This window comes from Arachis ipaensis, chromosome B03 (genome assembly GCF_000816755.2).
Source record: "Arachis ipaensis cultivar K30076 chromosome B03, Araip1.1, whole genome shotgun sequence".
Classification (NCBI taxonomy): domain Eukaryota; kingdom Viridiplantae; phylum Streptophyta; class Magnoliopsida; order Fabales; family Fabaceae; genus Arachis; species Arachis ipaensis.
This window is the reverse complement of record NC_029787.2, coordinates 7642426-7656926: the sequence shown is the minus strand read 5'-3', so window position 1 is coordinate 7656926 and position 14501 is coordinate 7642426. Positions and strand designations below refer to the sequence as shown.

The following is a 14501-nucleotide window of genomic DNA, read 5'->3' as shown; positions in this document are numbered from 1 at the left end:
TACATTCTCTCACTAGTCTCTCATCTTCTTCCGCTTCAACCACCCAGCTTCTCTCTCTTCCACTGAACTTTGTTTGTCTTAGAGAAGACGAAACCCACACTCAACACTCAACACACACACTCACTTTCTTTCTGCTAGAATAATATCCTAAAGCGTCAAAGTGAACAAAGAAAGAAAAGAGAACCAAATGTTCTTCGCTTTTGTTCCAATGTCCATGTGAGAGTTCTGACAAATGCTATTCTTCTGCTTCTTCTTCATCTTTTTATTTATCATTTCAACTCTTCTTCATTTAACATTCTGCTAGTTTTCCCTGACTCAGTAACTCGGGCGAGTGAACTCAATGGCATCGTCCTCACGAGCAAGGAGCAGCTCGCCATTCTCGCACCGCAAACTCTCAAACACTCCTTATTACTCCCCTGCCTCTTCCACTTCTTCTTCCTTCATGAACGGTAAGTTGATGCCTCGCTCGTGCTCTTCTTCTGCCTCCTCGTTCTTCAACTCCGGAGCCGGACTCGGTGGCCGATCTGCCACTCCGAGTCACGGTTTCAGCGAGTCAAACTACTACGACGCGATGTGTCCTTCGCCGGTGGAGTTCGGAATGGAGGACGAGGCGATCGCGGAGCCTCTGGATTCGTCGACCTCTCGGGACAGCATTTCGGTGACGATTCGGTTCAGACCGTTGAGGTAATGCTTTAGATCTGCGATTTACGGTATCAGATCCATTAGCTGTGTAAATGAGATAGAATCTGGGTTCTTTGATTGTTTTGTTTAAAGCATTATGCTATTTTGAAATAAAATGTGACTGCGTAGTTCGGTTGCGGTGTTTGCTTTGATACAGTGAAAGAGAGTACCAGAGAGGGGATGAGATCGCGTGGTATGCGGATGGTGATAAGATCGTGAGGAATGAGTATCATCCAGCTACTGCTTATGCATTCGGTATTTTCCATTTTTGATTCTTTCTATTATTGTATTGGATGCAATTTTGTGGTTATAGTGGTAGTAAATTGGCTATAAATTTGATGTTAAAATTATGGCGATCGATGATAAAATTTTCGATTTGATTTTGCTGTAGATAGAGTGTTTGGACCGCACACAAGTACTGATGAGGTGTATGAAGTAGCAGCCAAACCTGTGGTGAGGGCTGCCATGGAAGGCGTCAACGGTATGTGATGTTATTATCTGATTCAAAATCATATCATAATGCGAGTGTAAGTGTTATTTTTTGTAATGTCAATGTATTTCATTGCATTGCATTGATGAAAGTTCCTCTAGTTTCGGTGATGCATTGATTGGATGGAATAGTTTGCAATGATTAATATATACTGGTTTGGTGTTCAAGTGGTTATTGGAGTTTGTTGAGTCTGGAGCATAACATGCAGTAAATATTGCAGGAACCGTGTTTGCCTACGGTGTGACAAGTAGTGGCAAGACACATACTATGCATGTAAGTGTCACTTTTTAAAATCAACGCATTCCATGTTTGTCATTTTTATTTCGAATTTCTGATGTAACTCAATTTGTTGTGTGTTACGTCTTCACGACAACTCAGAAGTTTGTATTGAGTACATGTATTTTTTCCTACGAGCTACTGGCTTGTGTGCTGTAGCTCATCTGAAAGTTGAGGCCTTTTAGATATGTTAGTAATTTTGTGATGATGTCAAACTTCACTGCTTACATATGATTCTGAGGCTAACTAATAAATAAGAACTATATGGAGATCTAAACATCTTTGGGTTGTATTGACGTATATATTTCTTAAGATAGAGGATATCAAGATAATTGTTTTGGTACTTGGTAGTTTCGTGTATCATGCAATTTGGCTAAATACAATTGGCGACAATGTTAGTTATGGTCCAATCATTTTACAAATGGAAAAATTTCGAGTACTGAATCATTTTCACCAGAAATTGATAATTTGAAACAGACTTATCAGACATAGTTAAGCTGGTAGAATTGAAAGAAATATAACTGAACATTTGGCTTTGATAAGTTAGAGAGGAATTTGTTTATTCGGTGTAAGTCGAATGAATTTGCTGGAAGTAGAGAATTTTTGTAGTCTAATTCCTGTTAACTTTGGATAAGGATCATACACTATAACTGAATTGTTAGATTAGAGATTAAACCATTCATGAAATTAGCAGCCAAAATTTTAGGTCTACTACCTCAGCTAAATACTGCATCTAAATATGTCAACTCTGGAGATAAATTAGCATTCTTTGGCATTCAAATGTTTGGTTAACAACTGTTCTTAGTTCTTACAGCTGTTTATTAAATACATATTTATTGTCTCTGCTTCAAATAATTTTCTGCCTAGAAAATGCTCTTCTTAGTTATGTTCTTTTATTAATAAAAAATTAATGTCATCTCCTCAGTTGTGCTGTTTATGATTTGCTTGTCAACAACGATATGTGCAGGGAGACCAAGATTTTCCTGGTATTATACCATTGGCTATAAAAGACGTTTTCAGCATAATACAAGATGTGAGTTTTCATGCATACTTAACAAAGTTTGGTTATTGTTATGTTGCTGTTATTTTGGTTATGTAGTAGTATTTTGTCATTGATTTGCATTATGATATTCTGCTTGGAATGGCTAATTGTGTTTGCTGCAGACTCCAGGAAGAGAGTTTTTACTCCGAGTTTCATATCTGGAAATATACAATGAGGTAAACGCCGAACATTTCTTTCCTCCACTGTCTATTTCCTGAACATGATTTTGTACTTTGATTCGTACTTGTCTTGACTCCTGCAACACTTTCTGTCTTACATATGTGGCTCTATCACTTTGTGACACTTGCAAGCTATACCGTCTGAAATTTTCTTTGAAGTTTTGGTTTTAATAAAGATTCTTTTTGGCTGTTTCTGCTTGGTATATCAGGTGATAAATGACTTGCTTGACCCAACTGGCCAAAATTTGCGTGTTAGAGAAGATGCACAGGTTTCTTTCTTATTCTTATATAATTGAAACTGAAATCTAATTTATATTTTGGGTTCATTCTTTCCATATCTTGGAATGAACATGAACCACCTGTTATGTTGCTCTTAGTTGTCTTTGAATACATGAACACTGATATTTCTGATTGTCTCTATAATGTGGCATCAGATCTATACATGGACTTAGGACTATAGAATGTCTTGTTTCTTTCAGTTGATTAATATTGGTTTTGCTCTTTGATTCTCTTTTTTCTAACCTTCTACACTTTCCCCTTACATTATATTCATCTGTAGGGTGTTCACTTTTTTAACCTTCCACTTGTTTTTTTTAATAGTTACAGTATTTGTTGTTTCAACAAGATAAATCTTTTTTGTATTTTGTACCAAAAAGTTCATTATGTCAAAATTTCTAAGGACTTGTTTAAAGTATAATTGATGATTTATATTGGCTTGAATTTCAGGGTACTTATGTGGAGGGTATAAAGGAAGAAGTTGTTTTATCGCCAGGACATGCCCTTTCTTTTATTGCTGCTGGAGAAGGTATAACTGATGAGTGATGACAGAATATTTTCCTCCATTTGTACTCATGCTTTAATTGTTGATTCAGAAACTTAACAAACATGTTTGATGGCAGAGCATCGTCATGTTGGGTCAAACAATTTTAATCTGTTCAGCAGCCGAAGTCATACGATTTTTACGCTTGTAAGAATCTTAGTATATTAGTATTATAATCTAGTAACAAAGCACTGGATTATACACCTGATTCAATTTTACTAAACGGAAATATAGCTTAGTCACAACCTGAGGCTGGATATATTGCACGAGTGATTATTTTATATGTACATGCTGGTTAAACGTGTGATCATTGCTAGTTACTGTATTTTATTGCTCTCTTGGACCTTGCCAAACCAACCGTTGTTTTACATGCAACGTTTTCTGTTATCTTACATTTGCAGATGATTGAAAGCAGTGCCCATGGTGATGAATATGATGGAGTGATCTTCTCTCAGCTTGTATGCGAATGTTTTTTTTTAGATGTTACCATATATATGATAAATAATAGAAATTGTTTGACTGTTCTCATTTTGTGTGTGTTTGTATTTCTTTGATCAGAACTTGATTGATCTTGCTGGATCAGAGAGCTCAAAAACTGAAACGACTGGACTAAGAAGAAAAGAAGGATCTTACATAAACAAAAGTCTTCTGACACTTGGAACTGTAGGTGTCTTACTGTTCTTCTGTTTTTGGTTGTGGATTAGTTTGTTCTGGCATTTTGTTTGGACATATGTTACCAGCTGTTGGATTGTCTACAATTTATATCTTTGCAAACAAAATGGAAAATGTGCCTCTTGAAATTCTGATTTTATGCTGTCAATGTGAAGGTTATAGGAAAATTAAGTGAGGGGAAAGCATCTCATGTTCCATATCGAGACTCAAAGCTTACCCGCCTCCTGCAGTCTTCACTAAGTGGGCATGGCCATGTTTCAGTGAGTTTGAGTTTTACACCACTTTGGTTCAATTGTTCAACTGTATTTCTTCCTTGTGCTAATTAAGTGGGGCTATGGCTTTTTAATAGGTTTTCTTTTACTTTCTTCCTTCTCATGTATATGTTGTAATGTTGTTAGACAGGCTACATGAGCGTCAAATCATTAAAATTGATGAACTGTGAATTTTCAGCTTATATGCACAGTAACTCCAGCATCCAGTAACATGGAGGAAACTCATAACACCTTGAAGTTTGCCAGCAGGGCGAAGCGTGTAGAAATATATGCCTCACGTAATAAGGTTCATTCTAAAATTATTAATTAGCTGCAGTACTGCACCTAGATATGCTTGTGCATGAGGAGGTTCCTAATTCACTTGTGAATTGTTTGTTAAAACAGATCATTGATGAAAAATCTCTAATTAAGAAATACCAGAGAGAAATTTCAATCCTCAAACAAGAACTTGATCAGCTAAGGAAGGGCATTCTTGTCGGTGTCAACCCCGAGGAGATTATGAGCTTAAAGCAGCAGGTTTTAACATCCCCTTAATACATTTCTTATTCATTCTTTTTGCAGTTTTTTTCCTGATTATTTATTGGGATCTTCTACTTATTCTATACTTTGATTGGAATAGTTGGAAGAAGGTCAAGTGAAAATGCAATCAAGATTGGAAGAAGAGGAAGAAGCTAAGGTTGCTCTTATGAGTAGGATCCAGAGGCTAACCAAGCTTATTCTGGTTTCATCAAAAAATTCTATTCCTGGTTATCTAACTGATGTTCCTAGCCACCAGCGAAGCCTCTCTCTTGGTGAGGATGATGTGAGTTCCTCATTCAATAGCATATGTTGTACCATCCTTTTAATATTTATCCTGAACTGCAATAATTTGAAGTCCTTGTTATTCTCAGACATTAATGTTTGTCTGAAATAAAGCCTTTTATGAAGTGGACAAGTGTTTTCTCCTTGCTGACACACTTTACAGTTTACACCTACTAACATCTTGAGCTTGTAGGCTAATTAAGATGTTGAGTCCTTAACTACATGTAAATATAATTTTATCTTTTAGGAAAGTATATTCCTTCTAAGGAGCCTTTCATTGTGGGAGTACTCTCCTCTGGAAGACTGGAATATGTTAACATGATTGTAAACCTAGCTTATTGATTCTTTTTTTTTTCTCTCTTCAATTCAGAAATTTGATACCCTTGTTGATGGATCTCTTTTGATTGAAAATGAGAATAAAAAAGAGGGTTCCACAATGTCATCTGAACTGCCTTACGATGTTAGACATAGAAGATCATCAAGTAAATGGAACGATGAACTCTCCCCAACTAGCAGTATTATTACTGAATCAACACAAGCTGGTGAACTGATCACCAGAGCAAGGCTCCCAGCGGTATATTAATTTCATAGTTTGCATATAAAATGTTTCAATTTTGGAATATGTATATTAATTTTAGGACCTAATTGAGGGATACCTGGGACTCATAAAAATAATTCATCTCCCAGAACAAATTTAAAAATTTTCTTTTTACCCTCAGTTGTAGGTCAAGAGTTACAGTTCCATTGTACTAAAGTTCCTTAGATGTTTTAAACACAGTATTGTTGGATGCTAATTAGTCTCAATGGCATGTCCTGTTACTTACATAGTTACATGTAGCGGTTCGTTACTACGCACCTGTTCACCAAATAAATACGTTTTTGACTTCCTACTGAATTGCAGGGAGGGGTGACGATGTCCGATCAGGTTGATCTTCTTGTCGAGCAAGTAAAGTTGCTTGCTGGAGATATTGCTTTCAGTACAAGCACTCTGAAGCGCTTGATGGAGCAATCTGTAAATGACCCAGAAAACTCCAAACAACAGGTATTATACCGTTTCTCAAGCTATGATGCTTCGTATTGGAACTTCTTAGATTCTAGGGACCAAAATGTTCTTGTTTTGATCCACATGAGAGAGATTTTAATTTCTCGGTTTGAGTAGGTCTAAATGCCTAATGCAGTAGTCTTAACTCTTAATTTTACCATGAAGGCAATTAGAATGATGCACGATACGACAAAATTAGAGGTGTATGCTTACATGGTATACAGAAATATGCCGTACATGTTGGGGAGTGCAGTTTTTCTATTATCTTTTTCTGTTTTTGGGATACATGAAAACGTGCTTGGTTATTTTTTCTCACACTTTCAATTTTTACCTAACGGGAGAGGGGAGAGTTTTCAAGCGAAGGGATGCATGGAGTGAATTTCGAGCCATCCGAGAAGGGAGCAATTAAATTTGGATCGGGAAACTTTTGTGGAAGGGAAAGACTAGAAGTATAGGGAGCCAATAGAATAGTTGTACAATATGTACAATGGAGGTTTAGGGATGTCCGATTCAGTATTAGAGATATAACCATTAATGTTACTTTTTCCCATCAGCTTAAGCTTTTGGGATGAGTGGTTTCATGACATGGTATCAGAGCTCTAGATCCGAAAGGTCAAGAGTTCGATTCTTTGTGAACCCAAAATCAGCTTAAAATATTCCATTGGTTCTCTAGCGGACTCTATTTTATAAAGGATTTTAAATTGAAAATAGTATTGATTTTCAATATTGTAAAAGGAAAACATAGGTTTCCAATAGCATGTTCCGTGTTCCACTAATAAAAAAAAACATCTTTCACAAATTATTTACTATTATCTTGCAAAACTCATGGTTTTGTATATAATTTCTATCTTACTTTAGCCAATTATCTAATCAGGTTTTCCTATATCATAATAGAGTATTACTCGGTTGCTTTACCTGTTTTGTATTTTGTTTGGAAATTGTTAGTCACATGCAATTTATAATTCGTACGTACTGAACAAGTCTGGAAGCAGATCTTGACCTTGGTTGGTAATGCCTTACACATACCATAAATTATACCATTATTGTGAAAAGAAAGGGGATGCTTGTACATTATCGCTGATTAAAATTATATTCGTATAAAAGAATTATAGTGAAAATATATATGAAAATATTATCTCATGTTTAATCATATAACATCATAATATTTGACTAACCACACTCAACTTAAAATTTTTATGTATAGAAGCATATATTGGATTGGATAATGGTATAAAACTAGGGTGATGGTATATTAAATAATTTCTTAGATGTCATACACATTTTACAGTGATGCCAAGCACTTCTTATGCATGTATTTTCCATACGATGACACATACAGTTTGTTGCTAATTTTGATTTTTGTTTCCCGCTACAGATTGAGAATTTGGAACAAGATATCCAAGAAAAAAAGAAGCAAATGAAACTTTTAGAACAAAGAATAATAGAGAGTGGTGAATCTTCTGTCGCTAGCTCATCGCTGGTTGAAATGCAGCAGGTGCCATCTTGATATATTCTCTTATATCTGTTTTCATTTAGAAGTTTTTATACTACGTGTATTCAGTGATAGGGTCATTTATACCTGTTTTTCTTTTCTCGTTCTTGGTTCCAGCAGACAATCACAAGATTAATGACTCAATGTAATGAAAAGGAGTTTGAGCTGGAAGTAAGTACTATTTCAGCAATATAAGAACAATGTTGATTTTTCATCTTGAGCCACCAATTTACTCACAGATTTGACTTTTTGTTTTATTGTCATATCCTGCCATTGTATTTCACAATTTATATTCTCAATGTGCAGTATATGAATTTATTAATTGTGGTACATAATCTATTTTCTTAATATATCTACAGATAAAATCTGCGGACAACCGTGTCCTTCAAGAACAATTAAATGACAAGGTACGTGGTTATATTTTGAGTGTTTCCTTCTCTGTGTTAAAATTGGAAAATGCTACAAAAACTCCCACTATTACTGAGCTGTGTTGACACCCTTCTTTGGCATGTTGTATTTGTTGATAGTGTTCTGAAATTAGTGAATTGCAAGAAAAGGTCAAGTTCCTAGAGGAGCAACTTGCAACATTTAGTAGTGGCACTACATTGGGGTTTAACGATCAACATCCCTTGGAAGAAAACATTGACGAGTTGAAAAGAAAAATAAAATCACAGGTAACTGAGAGTTCATTGCTTGAAAGGATTTTGTCTATTGTTATTGACGAAGTTGCATGTTAGGATTAATATGTATGGTCACTTTCCAGATTCTCTGCGTAAACGAAGTTTGCATATCCTGTCAAGTCCTTTTTATTGTTTAATTTGATTGGTTTACCTAATTGACATTTTTCTTCTCTTTTCAGGAGATTGAGAATGAAAACTTGAAGCTGGAGCAAGTGCATCTGTCAGAAGAGAATAGTGGGTTGCACGTGCAGAACCAAAAACTCTCAGAAGAGGCTTGTTATGCCAAAGAACTGGCCTCTGCAGCTGCTGTGGAACTGAAGACTTTGGCAGGGGAAGTGACAAAACTTTCATTGCAGAATGCTAAGTTGGAAAAAGAATTGATGGCTGCTCGAGAGTTGGCCAACACTCGAAGTGCTTTTGTGCCAACTGCTAATGGTGTTAATCGCAAGCACAATGATGTAAGGTCTGGAAGGAAGGGAAGAACATCCAGCAGAGCTAGTCTGGACGAGTTTGGATCATGGAGTCTTGATTTTGAGGATCTGAAGATGGAACTGCAGGCTAGGAAACAAAGAGAGGCAGTTCTTGAGGCCGCATTAGCTGAAAAGGAATTTGTGGAAGATGAGTACAGGAAAAGGGTCGAAGAGGCCAAGAACAGAGAAGCTGCCTTAGAGAATGATTTAGCAAATATGTGGGTGCTTGTTGCTAAGCTAAAAAAAGAAGGCGGTTGTGTCTCAGAAACAAACATTGATGAAAAAAATAGTGCTGGGGAATCACATACGAATGATGTTATGAATAATGGCAATGAAACTAATATTGTCCTCATGGAGCAGAATGGGGATTTTTCAAAACCAGAAAATGAAATTCCTAATGAAGAACCCTCGGTCGCTCATCTAAGGGTAAAACTCTGCATTGTTTTGTGCCTTCTTATCTTGGGAAAATTTGAACTCTTACTATTATTACTATTTTGGACTGAATAGGATTATCTAAGAAAGATTTTATTGTGATCTATGATTTCAGTCACGCATGCAAGAGATGAAGGAAAAAGAACTCAAACACCTTAGCAACGGAGATGCCAATTCCCATACATGCAAAGTATGTTTTGAATCTTCAACAGCTGCAATTCTTCTTCCATGCCGTCATTTTTGTTGTAAGTATTTTCCTCACTAGTATGTGTTTTTTCCGATATCAAACTTTAGGGTGTTTTCATTTTGGGTTTAAATTTGTTACTCTGAATTAACAGCCTGATTGCATTTCAGTGTGTAAATCGTGTTCACTAGCTTGTTCCGAGTGTCCGATATGCCGCACTAATATTGAAGACAGGCTTTTTGCTTTTACATCCTGACCGTTCTAACAGAGGTCTTGTGCAATTCTTTTATCATACCTTTCTGAGCCGCATTCAAATGTTATAACCTACAAGTACGAAATCATAACTTACTTTTGCCTGTCCAATTTTCTGCAGGATTTTATCCTATTGAATTATTATATCCCCTTTTACAGGTGGAATTCTTTTCTTAGTTTGCTTGTATGTAAATCTGTTTTAAAGGTATATTATCTTTCTTTTACTATACCCCTTTAAGCTGTATAATAAGGTGAAATGAAGGGGGTGGGGAAATGTAAAATGGAAAAAGGAAAGGGTGTCTGTAAACTGTAAACAGCAATGCTCAAGTACTTGAGCACAATGTGCGTTGCTGATTTTTGTTGTATATCATGGATGCCTAAATCAAATTAGACAAGTGAGGTTTTACCTCTCTCCCTTTGCTTTTGATATTTTACATTCAAATGTTTGGGTATATAATTTTCTACTCGTGCACAAGGTATGAAGATGTAGGCATTGTTATCTCATTGTCCAAGCTTATCTTGAGGTATCTAATGAGGAATACTAGAGGGTTATCAAAATTTATTATTTTTGGTTATTAATTAGTTATTAATATTTAAAAGTATAAAATAAAATATATTGTTGGATTATTAGATTAAAGAAATTAGACTAAAAAAATTAAGTTAATAATTAAGTGATGATAAAAAATAATAAGCTCAGATGCTCTCGTATCTAAAATCTTTTCTCGGAAGCATCTGGTACTGTTTTGCAGGTGCTGCTCGAGTTCCAACTCCCAGTTTATTAGTAATTGAAGAAAATGCTATGGGATACAGGTTCTTTGGCTATTTCAAAAAATCAATACTGGTTCTTGTGCTTAACTTTTGATAATTAAGAAAAAACCGATTTTGGGGAGGTTTGAAAGTATAAAGGAATAAAACCTAAGTAAAATTAAGCGGAATAAGTAGACAAAAAGCAACCTTAGATCTCTGATCTATCTACCTTGCGTATAAGTAATTGATATCTCCTTTTTCAACATTGAATATTGTGGTCCTTTTTTTCGAAAGAAAAATGTAAAAGGGGTTGAAGTTCCATGATCTACTTGGGTGCGTCAAACAAACTAGTGTCGGTGGCATACTAATGCCAAATTGGCATTGCCAGTAGGTGAGATTCCTAACAATACAGATTCTGGAACCCCGAGAAAAGAAAAGAAAAGCAATACAGATTTCTAGGATTTCAGAAGTGTTGAAAACAGCAGAGTTCGTTTCGTGCTGAAAAAAATGGGGTTTCAATCGTAGTTGGTTTCAAGTATTCACACAAGAATTCGACCAAGGGAAAAAGAAAAGGTGGTCACGGAAGAATAAATGAAGTTGCGAACTGAATTTTAAGAGAAAACAAGATACTATAAAGTATAAACCACAATTAAGTTCTTTAAAGTGAGAAAGAAAAATTAAAGTGAAATACTAAAATCTAAGTCTACTTAATAATTAGTTGACGTATATCATGTGCCGGGCTCAAAATACCAAAAGACAAAAAAGTACACGGAAATACTGATTGCATGCTTCCCTTTTTGGTCATAAAATGCTTTAATACTTACTAGTTTAAAGTTATTAGCTGAATGACGTATCTTATTAGGGAGCGGAGATTATTATAACAAGTGGCCAAGTGGGGTAAGTCATGCTGATGAAAAGAGAAATGAAGAGAACAAGACAGGAGAACATTCCCCAACAAATCAAACAGAATTGTGATCAACGGGAGCATTTACATTTGCATTATGAGTAAGCCATCTTTTCTCGAATTATTCGAGTATCCTTGGGATGTATTTGCTTTTGGCATTATTTCCACAATTTCTACCGAACAATAATCATCCATCTGAGGAAGATTACTAGAATTGTTACACAAACTAAGGAGATCTAAGTTGGGGTTGATGATGGAGACCATGCTTCCAATGGAAACGAACACATGCTGACATAGTGATGAACATTATTTCGGTCCTGAAACAATGATTGCTGCTCATACTCCTGTGAAAAACACACAACACAATCTCATCAGTAAAGGTTTTTAACTTAAGTTTTCGAAAGCTCTAAGCCAAGCATATATTTAGTTTAGACAACAGCTTTGTCTCTTATTATCATTTGTACATATCATAATTTAGAGCTTCAATATCAAACTAAATAATAATAAGTGATAATAATTTGTGTTGAAACTTGAAGTTAGCTAAAAGAATTTCTGAAATCTTATTACAAGCTATGGTGCACCAGCATATAGCAAACCTTACAGAAACCATTTGGCGGAAATGAAGCATCGAGAAGGTCTTCCATGCAGTAACCGGGTATGGTCTCAATCAAATACTCAGAAATGCTGCTTGTTGAAACTGAACCCGTGTCACTACCCATATAATAATTATTATTATTCTGGTTATTTGCTGCTTCAGAGCTTGTTGTGGCTCTACTCGAGGACATTGATGTTGGCTCTGATGAAGAAGAAGAAGAAGCAGCACCAAGCTTTACACCTGTCAGAAGAAACCTGTTATGCTTCTTAGTGTATTCATTGGCTCCATGGATAGAAACGTCACATTCACTGCATAGTATCGCTCTATCTTCTTGGCAAAATATATATGCACGTCTCTCCTGTAAATTAAACCCCCCCAAAAAAACAGAAAAAGAGATTTTTTATTAATACATTTCTTTAAGTTAGATGTGACACTTTATTTAAACCTTTTCTTTTGTTGTTTAATATATAATTACATGTGACTAAGGATTAGAATAATGAATTGAATATAGAAAGAAGGCATTACTTGGCAGATATCACAAAGAGGGGCGTCTTTGGAGTTAGGGTGGTGCAGAGAGAAGCGCGTGTGTTTGGTTGCAACCTTGTTGGCACAGTGTATTGTGCGATCACAGCCATGGCATAGAGCTGCTTCATCAGAGGGACAGAAGAAAGAGGCCTCCACTTTGTGACACACATCACACTGGATCTTCATATCACTCTTTGTCAGTTTGTCTCTCTCTCTATATAGATTATTTCTGTTCTTTTCTTTTCTTTTTGGTGTTTGATTTGATTTGCTTCTTCTTCTGAGTGTGTGTGTGTGTGTGTGTGTTTGAAAAGAGAGATAGATAGATAGTGCGGGTTCGGAAAAGAAAAGGGAAATGGGGACAAAGAATTATGGGCGTTTTAAGGAGTGATGGTCCATAGAGAACAGCAAACAGCTAAGCTCAGAAGTATGTAAATGTGTGTTTTCTCTGACTTATAGAAAACTCTGGATCAATGCTATATCAATATCAGAGACAATAGTAGCTGTTACTATTTATATATATTATACATTAATATCTCTGATTTCTATCTCTTTCTCTCTCTGTCCATGTCCATGTGGATTTCTCTTTCTTGGAGTAAAGAGTAAAGAGGCAGGGGAGCAAAGCAAGTTGGCTAGGTATTATTATTATTCTATGGGAAATAATAATGCTTTCACTTTCAATTGTGTGATGAGTTTGTCTGAACTTGGAGGCATGGCCAAGCATCATGCATTACCATCTTCTTCCTTTATTGCATTGTTGTGAATGAATGAATGCTTCAGCTTTTGATCATGGCCTTCAGGTTATAGATTAGATACAGAACCAATGTGACAATGTCGGCTTTTACAAACTCATGAAGCTTCCTTCTTAGAGCATCTATTTATTATGCGAGATTCCTGTATGTATAGAATCATTTCATATTTACACTGTTGAATTATGTTATTGCATGATCTACTAGATTTTACTAGTTATACATCTTTAAAACTATATATATCACTGCTAAGGCTAAATTACATATAGATAAATTGATTGAAAATCAAAATTATGCATATGTCCTAAACTGAATTTGGTTACATGCATGTCTTGTTTGACTAATTAGGTATGCATGTAATCAAATTTAATTTAGGACATCTCCGTAATTTTAATTTTCAATCAATTTATCTATGTAATTTATCCGATTATTAATGGTAATTATGTATGTTAACTATGTTGTATATTAGTTACTTTCATAAGATGTGTATAATTGTGTATTATTTATTATACAATTTGTAGGAAAAGTAATTGAAATAATAATATGATAGAAGATATTGGATGGGTAGAGATCGATATTTATAACATTGGCAAGTGAAAAAAAAATTGATGTACTAGTAGTATAAAGTAGTTTTACATGTGTATCCAATTATATAAGGTCACATCAGCAAAAACAACTCCTTTTTACATTGACTATATGAATAGTAGTTATCCAAAAGAACAAATATAATTTTATGACTGTTGGTATATTAAAATTAAACTCAAAAAAATTGAGATCATTTATAAAAAAATATAATATGTTTTATAAAAGTTTTAAAAAATTCTTTACTCTTTAACACTAATAACTAATTAATGAGAGGCAACTTACGAATTTCATTAGTCAATGATTTCCACTATAGTATTTTTCTTTGTGAAAATGGGAATACAATTTTGAAGGGATGTAACGTAATATGTAAATAAGGTAAAAATTCATGTGCAATCAATTTTATGTAAAGTTGATAGTTGAGAGTCCTTAAATAATTTGATTGATTTGACTAAATTTTTATCTAAAGATCTTTAGTTATCAATTTTACGTGAAGTTGATTGCATAGTTGAGTTTTCACTAATATGTAATGATAAATTTTTTTTCAATTAATATTCACTCAATTTTGTTTTGTTTTTTTTTTTTTATCTCATATTACCTGAAAAAAACTGTGCCTA

General features: G+C 34.9%; 2 protein-coding genes across 4 annotated transcripts; one reads left to right on the top strand and one right to left on the bottom strand.

The window, feature by feature from the left end:
* LOC107628849 (kinesin-like protein KIN-7D, mitochondrial) lies at window positions 1-10227 on the top strand. 2 transcript variants are annotated; one of them, XM_016331461.2, is made up of 26 exons: window positions 1-216; window positions 320-684; window positions 839-936; window positions 1073-1162; window positions 1392-1444; window positions 2415-2480; window positions 2612-2665; window positions 2878-2937; window positions 3395-3473; window positions 3568-3635; window positions 3890-3946; window positions 4047-4151; window positions 4316-4420; window positions 4611-4718; window positions 4817-4948; window positions 5052-5234; window positions 5604-5807; window positions 6135-6275; window positions 7651-7770; window positions 7888-7938; window positions 8127-8174; window positions 8295-8441; window positions 8627-9343; window positions 9465-9594; window positions 9704-9803; window positions 9907-10227. In XM_016331461.2, the coding sequence occupies exons 2-25, from the start codon at window positions 341-343 to the stop codon at window positions 9787-9789; spliced, it is 3246 nt and encodes a 1081-aa protein (XP_016186947.1). In that variant the 5' UTR covers window positions 1-216; window positions 320-340; the 3' UTR covers window positions 9790-9803; window positions 9907-10227. The 2 variants fall into 2 exon arrangements, with proteins under 2 accessions (XP_016186947.1, XP_016186946.1); XM_016331460.2 differs by having other exon boundaries at window positions 7885-7938.
* Window positions 11456-13091, bottom strand: LOC107634075 (B-box zinc finger protein 20). 2 transcript variants are annotated; one of them, XM_016337656.2, is made up of 3 exons: window positions 12557-13089; window positions 12033-12389; window positions 11456-11780 (listed from the first exon to the last, which is right to left on the bottom strand). In XM_016337656.2, the coding sequence occupies exons 1-3, from the start codon at window positions 12740-12742 to the stop codon at window positions 11673-11675; spliced, it is 651 nt and encodes a 216-aa protein (XP_016193142.1). In that variant the 5' UTR covers window positions 12743-13089; the 3' UTR covers window positions 11456-11672. The 2 variants fall into 2 exon arrangements, with proteins under 2 accessions (XP_016193142.1, XP_016193143.1); XM_016337657.2 differs by having other exon boundaries at window positions 11615-11780; window positions 12038-12389; window positions 12557-13091.

What these genes read in the sequence shown, in the direction of transcription:
- LOC107634075 (XM_016337656.2), bottom strand. Translation starts at nt 12,742, where the DNA reads ATGAAGATCCAGTGTGATGTGTGTCACAAAGTGGAGGCCTCTTTCTTC. An exon ending in CTCTTTGTGATATCTGCCAA is followed by an intron (nt 12,390 to 12,556) that starts GTAATGCCTTCT and finishes TTTAATTTACAG; the next exon opens with GAGAGACGTGCATATATATT. An exon ending in CGCCAAATGGTTTCTGTAAG is followed by an intron (nt 11,781 to 12,032) that starts GTTTGCTATATG and finishes TGTTTTTCACAG; the next exon opens with GAGTATGAGCAGCAATCATT.
- LOC107628849 (XM_016331460.2), top strand. Translation starts at nt 341, where the DNA reads ATGGCATCGTCCTCACGAGCAAGGAGCAGCTCGCCATTCTCGCACCGC. An exon ending in CCTCGGTCGCTCATCTAAGG is followed by an intron (nt 9,344 to 9,464) that starts GTAAAACTCTGC and finishes CTATGATTTCAG; the next exon opens with TCACGCATGCAAGAGATGAA. An exon ending in TCCATGCCGTCATTTTTGTT is followed by an intron (nt 9,595 to 9,703) that starts GTAAGTATTTTC and finishes ATTGCATTTCAG; the next exon opens with TGTGTAAATCGTGTTCACTA.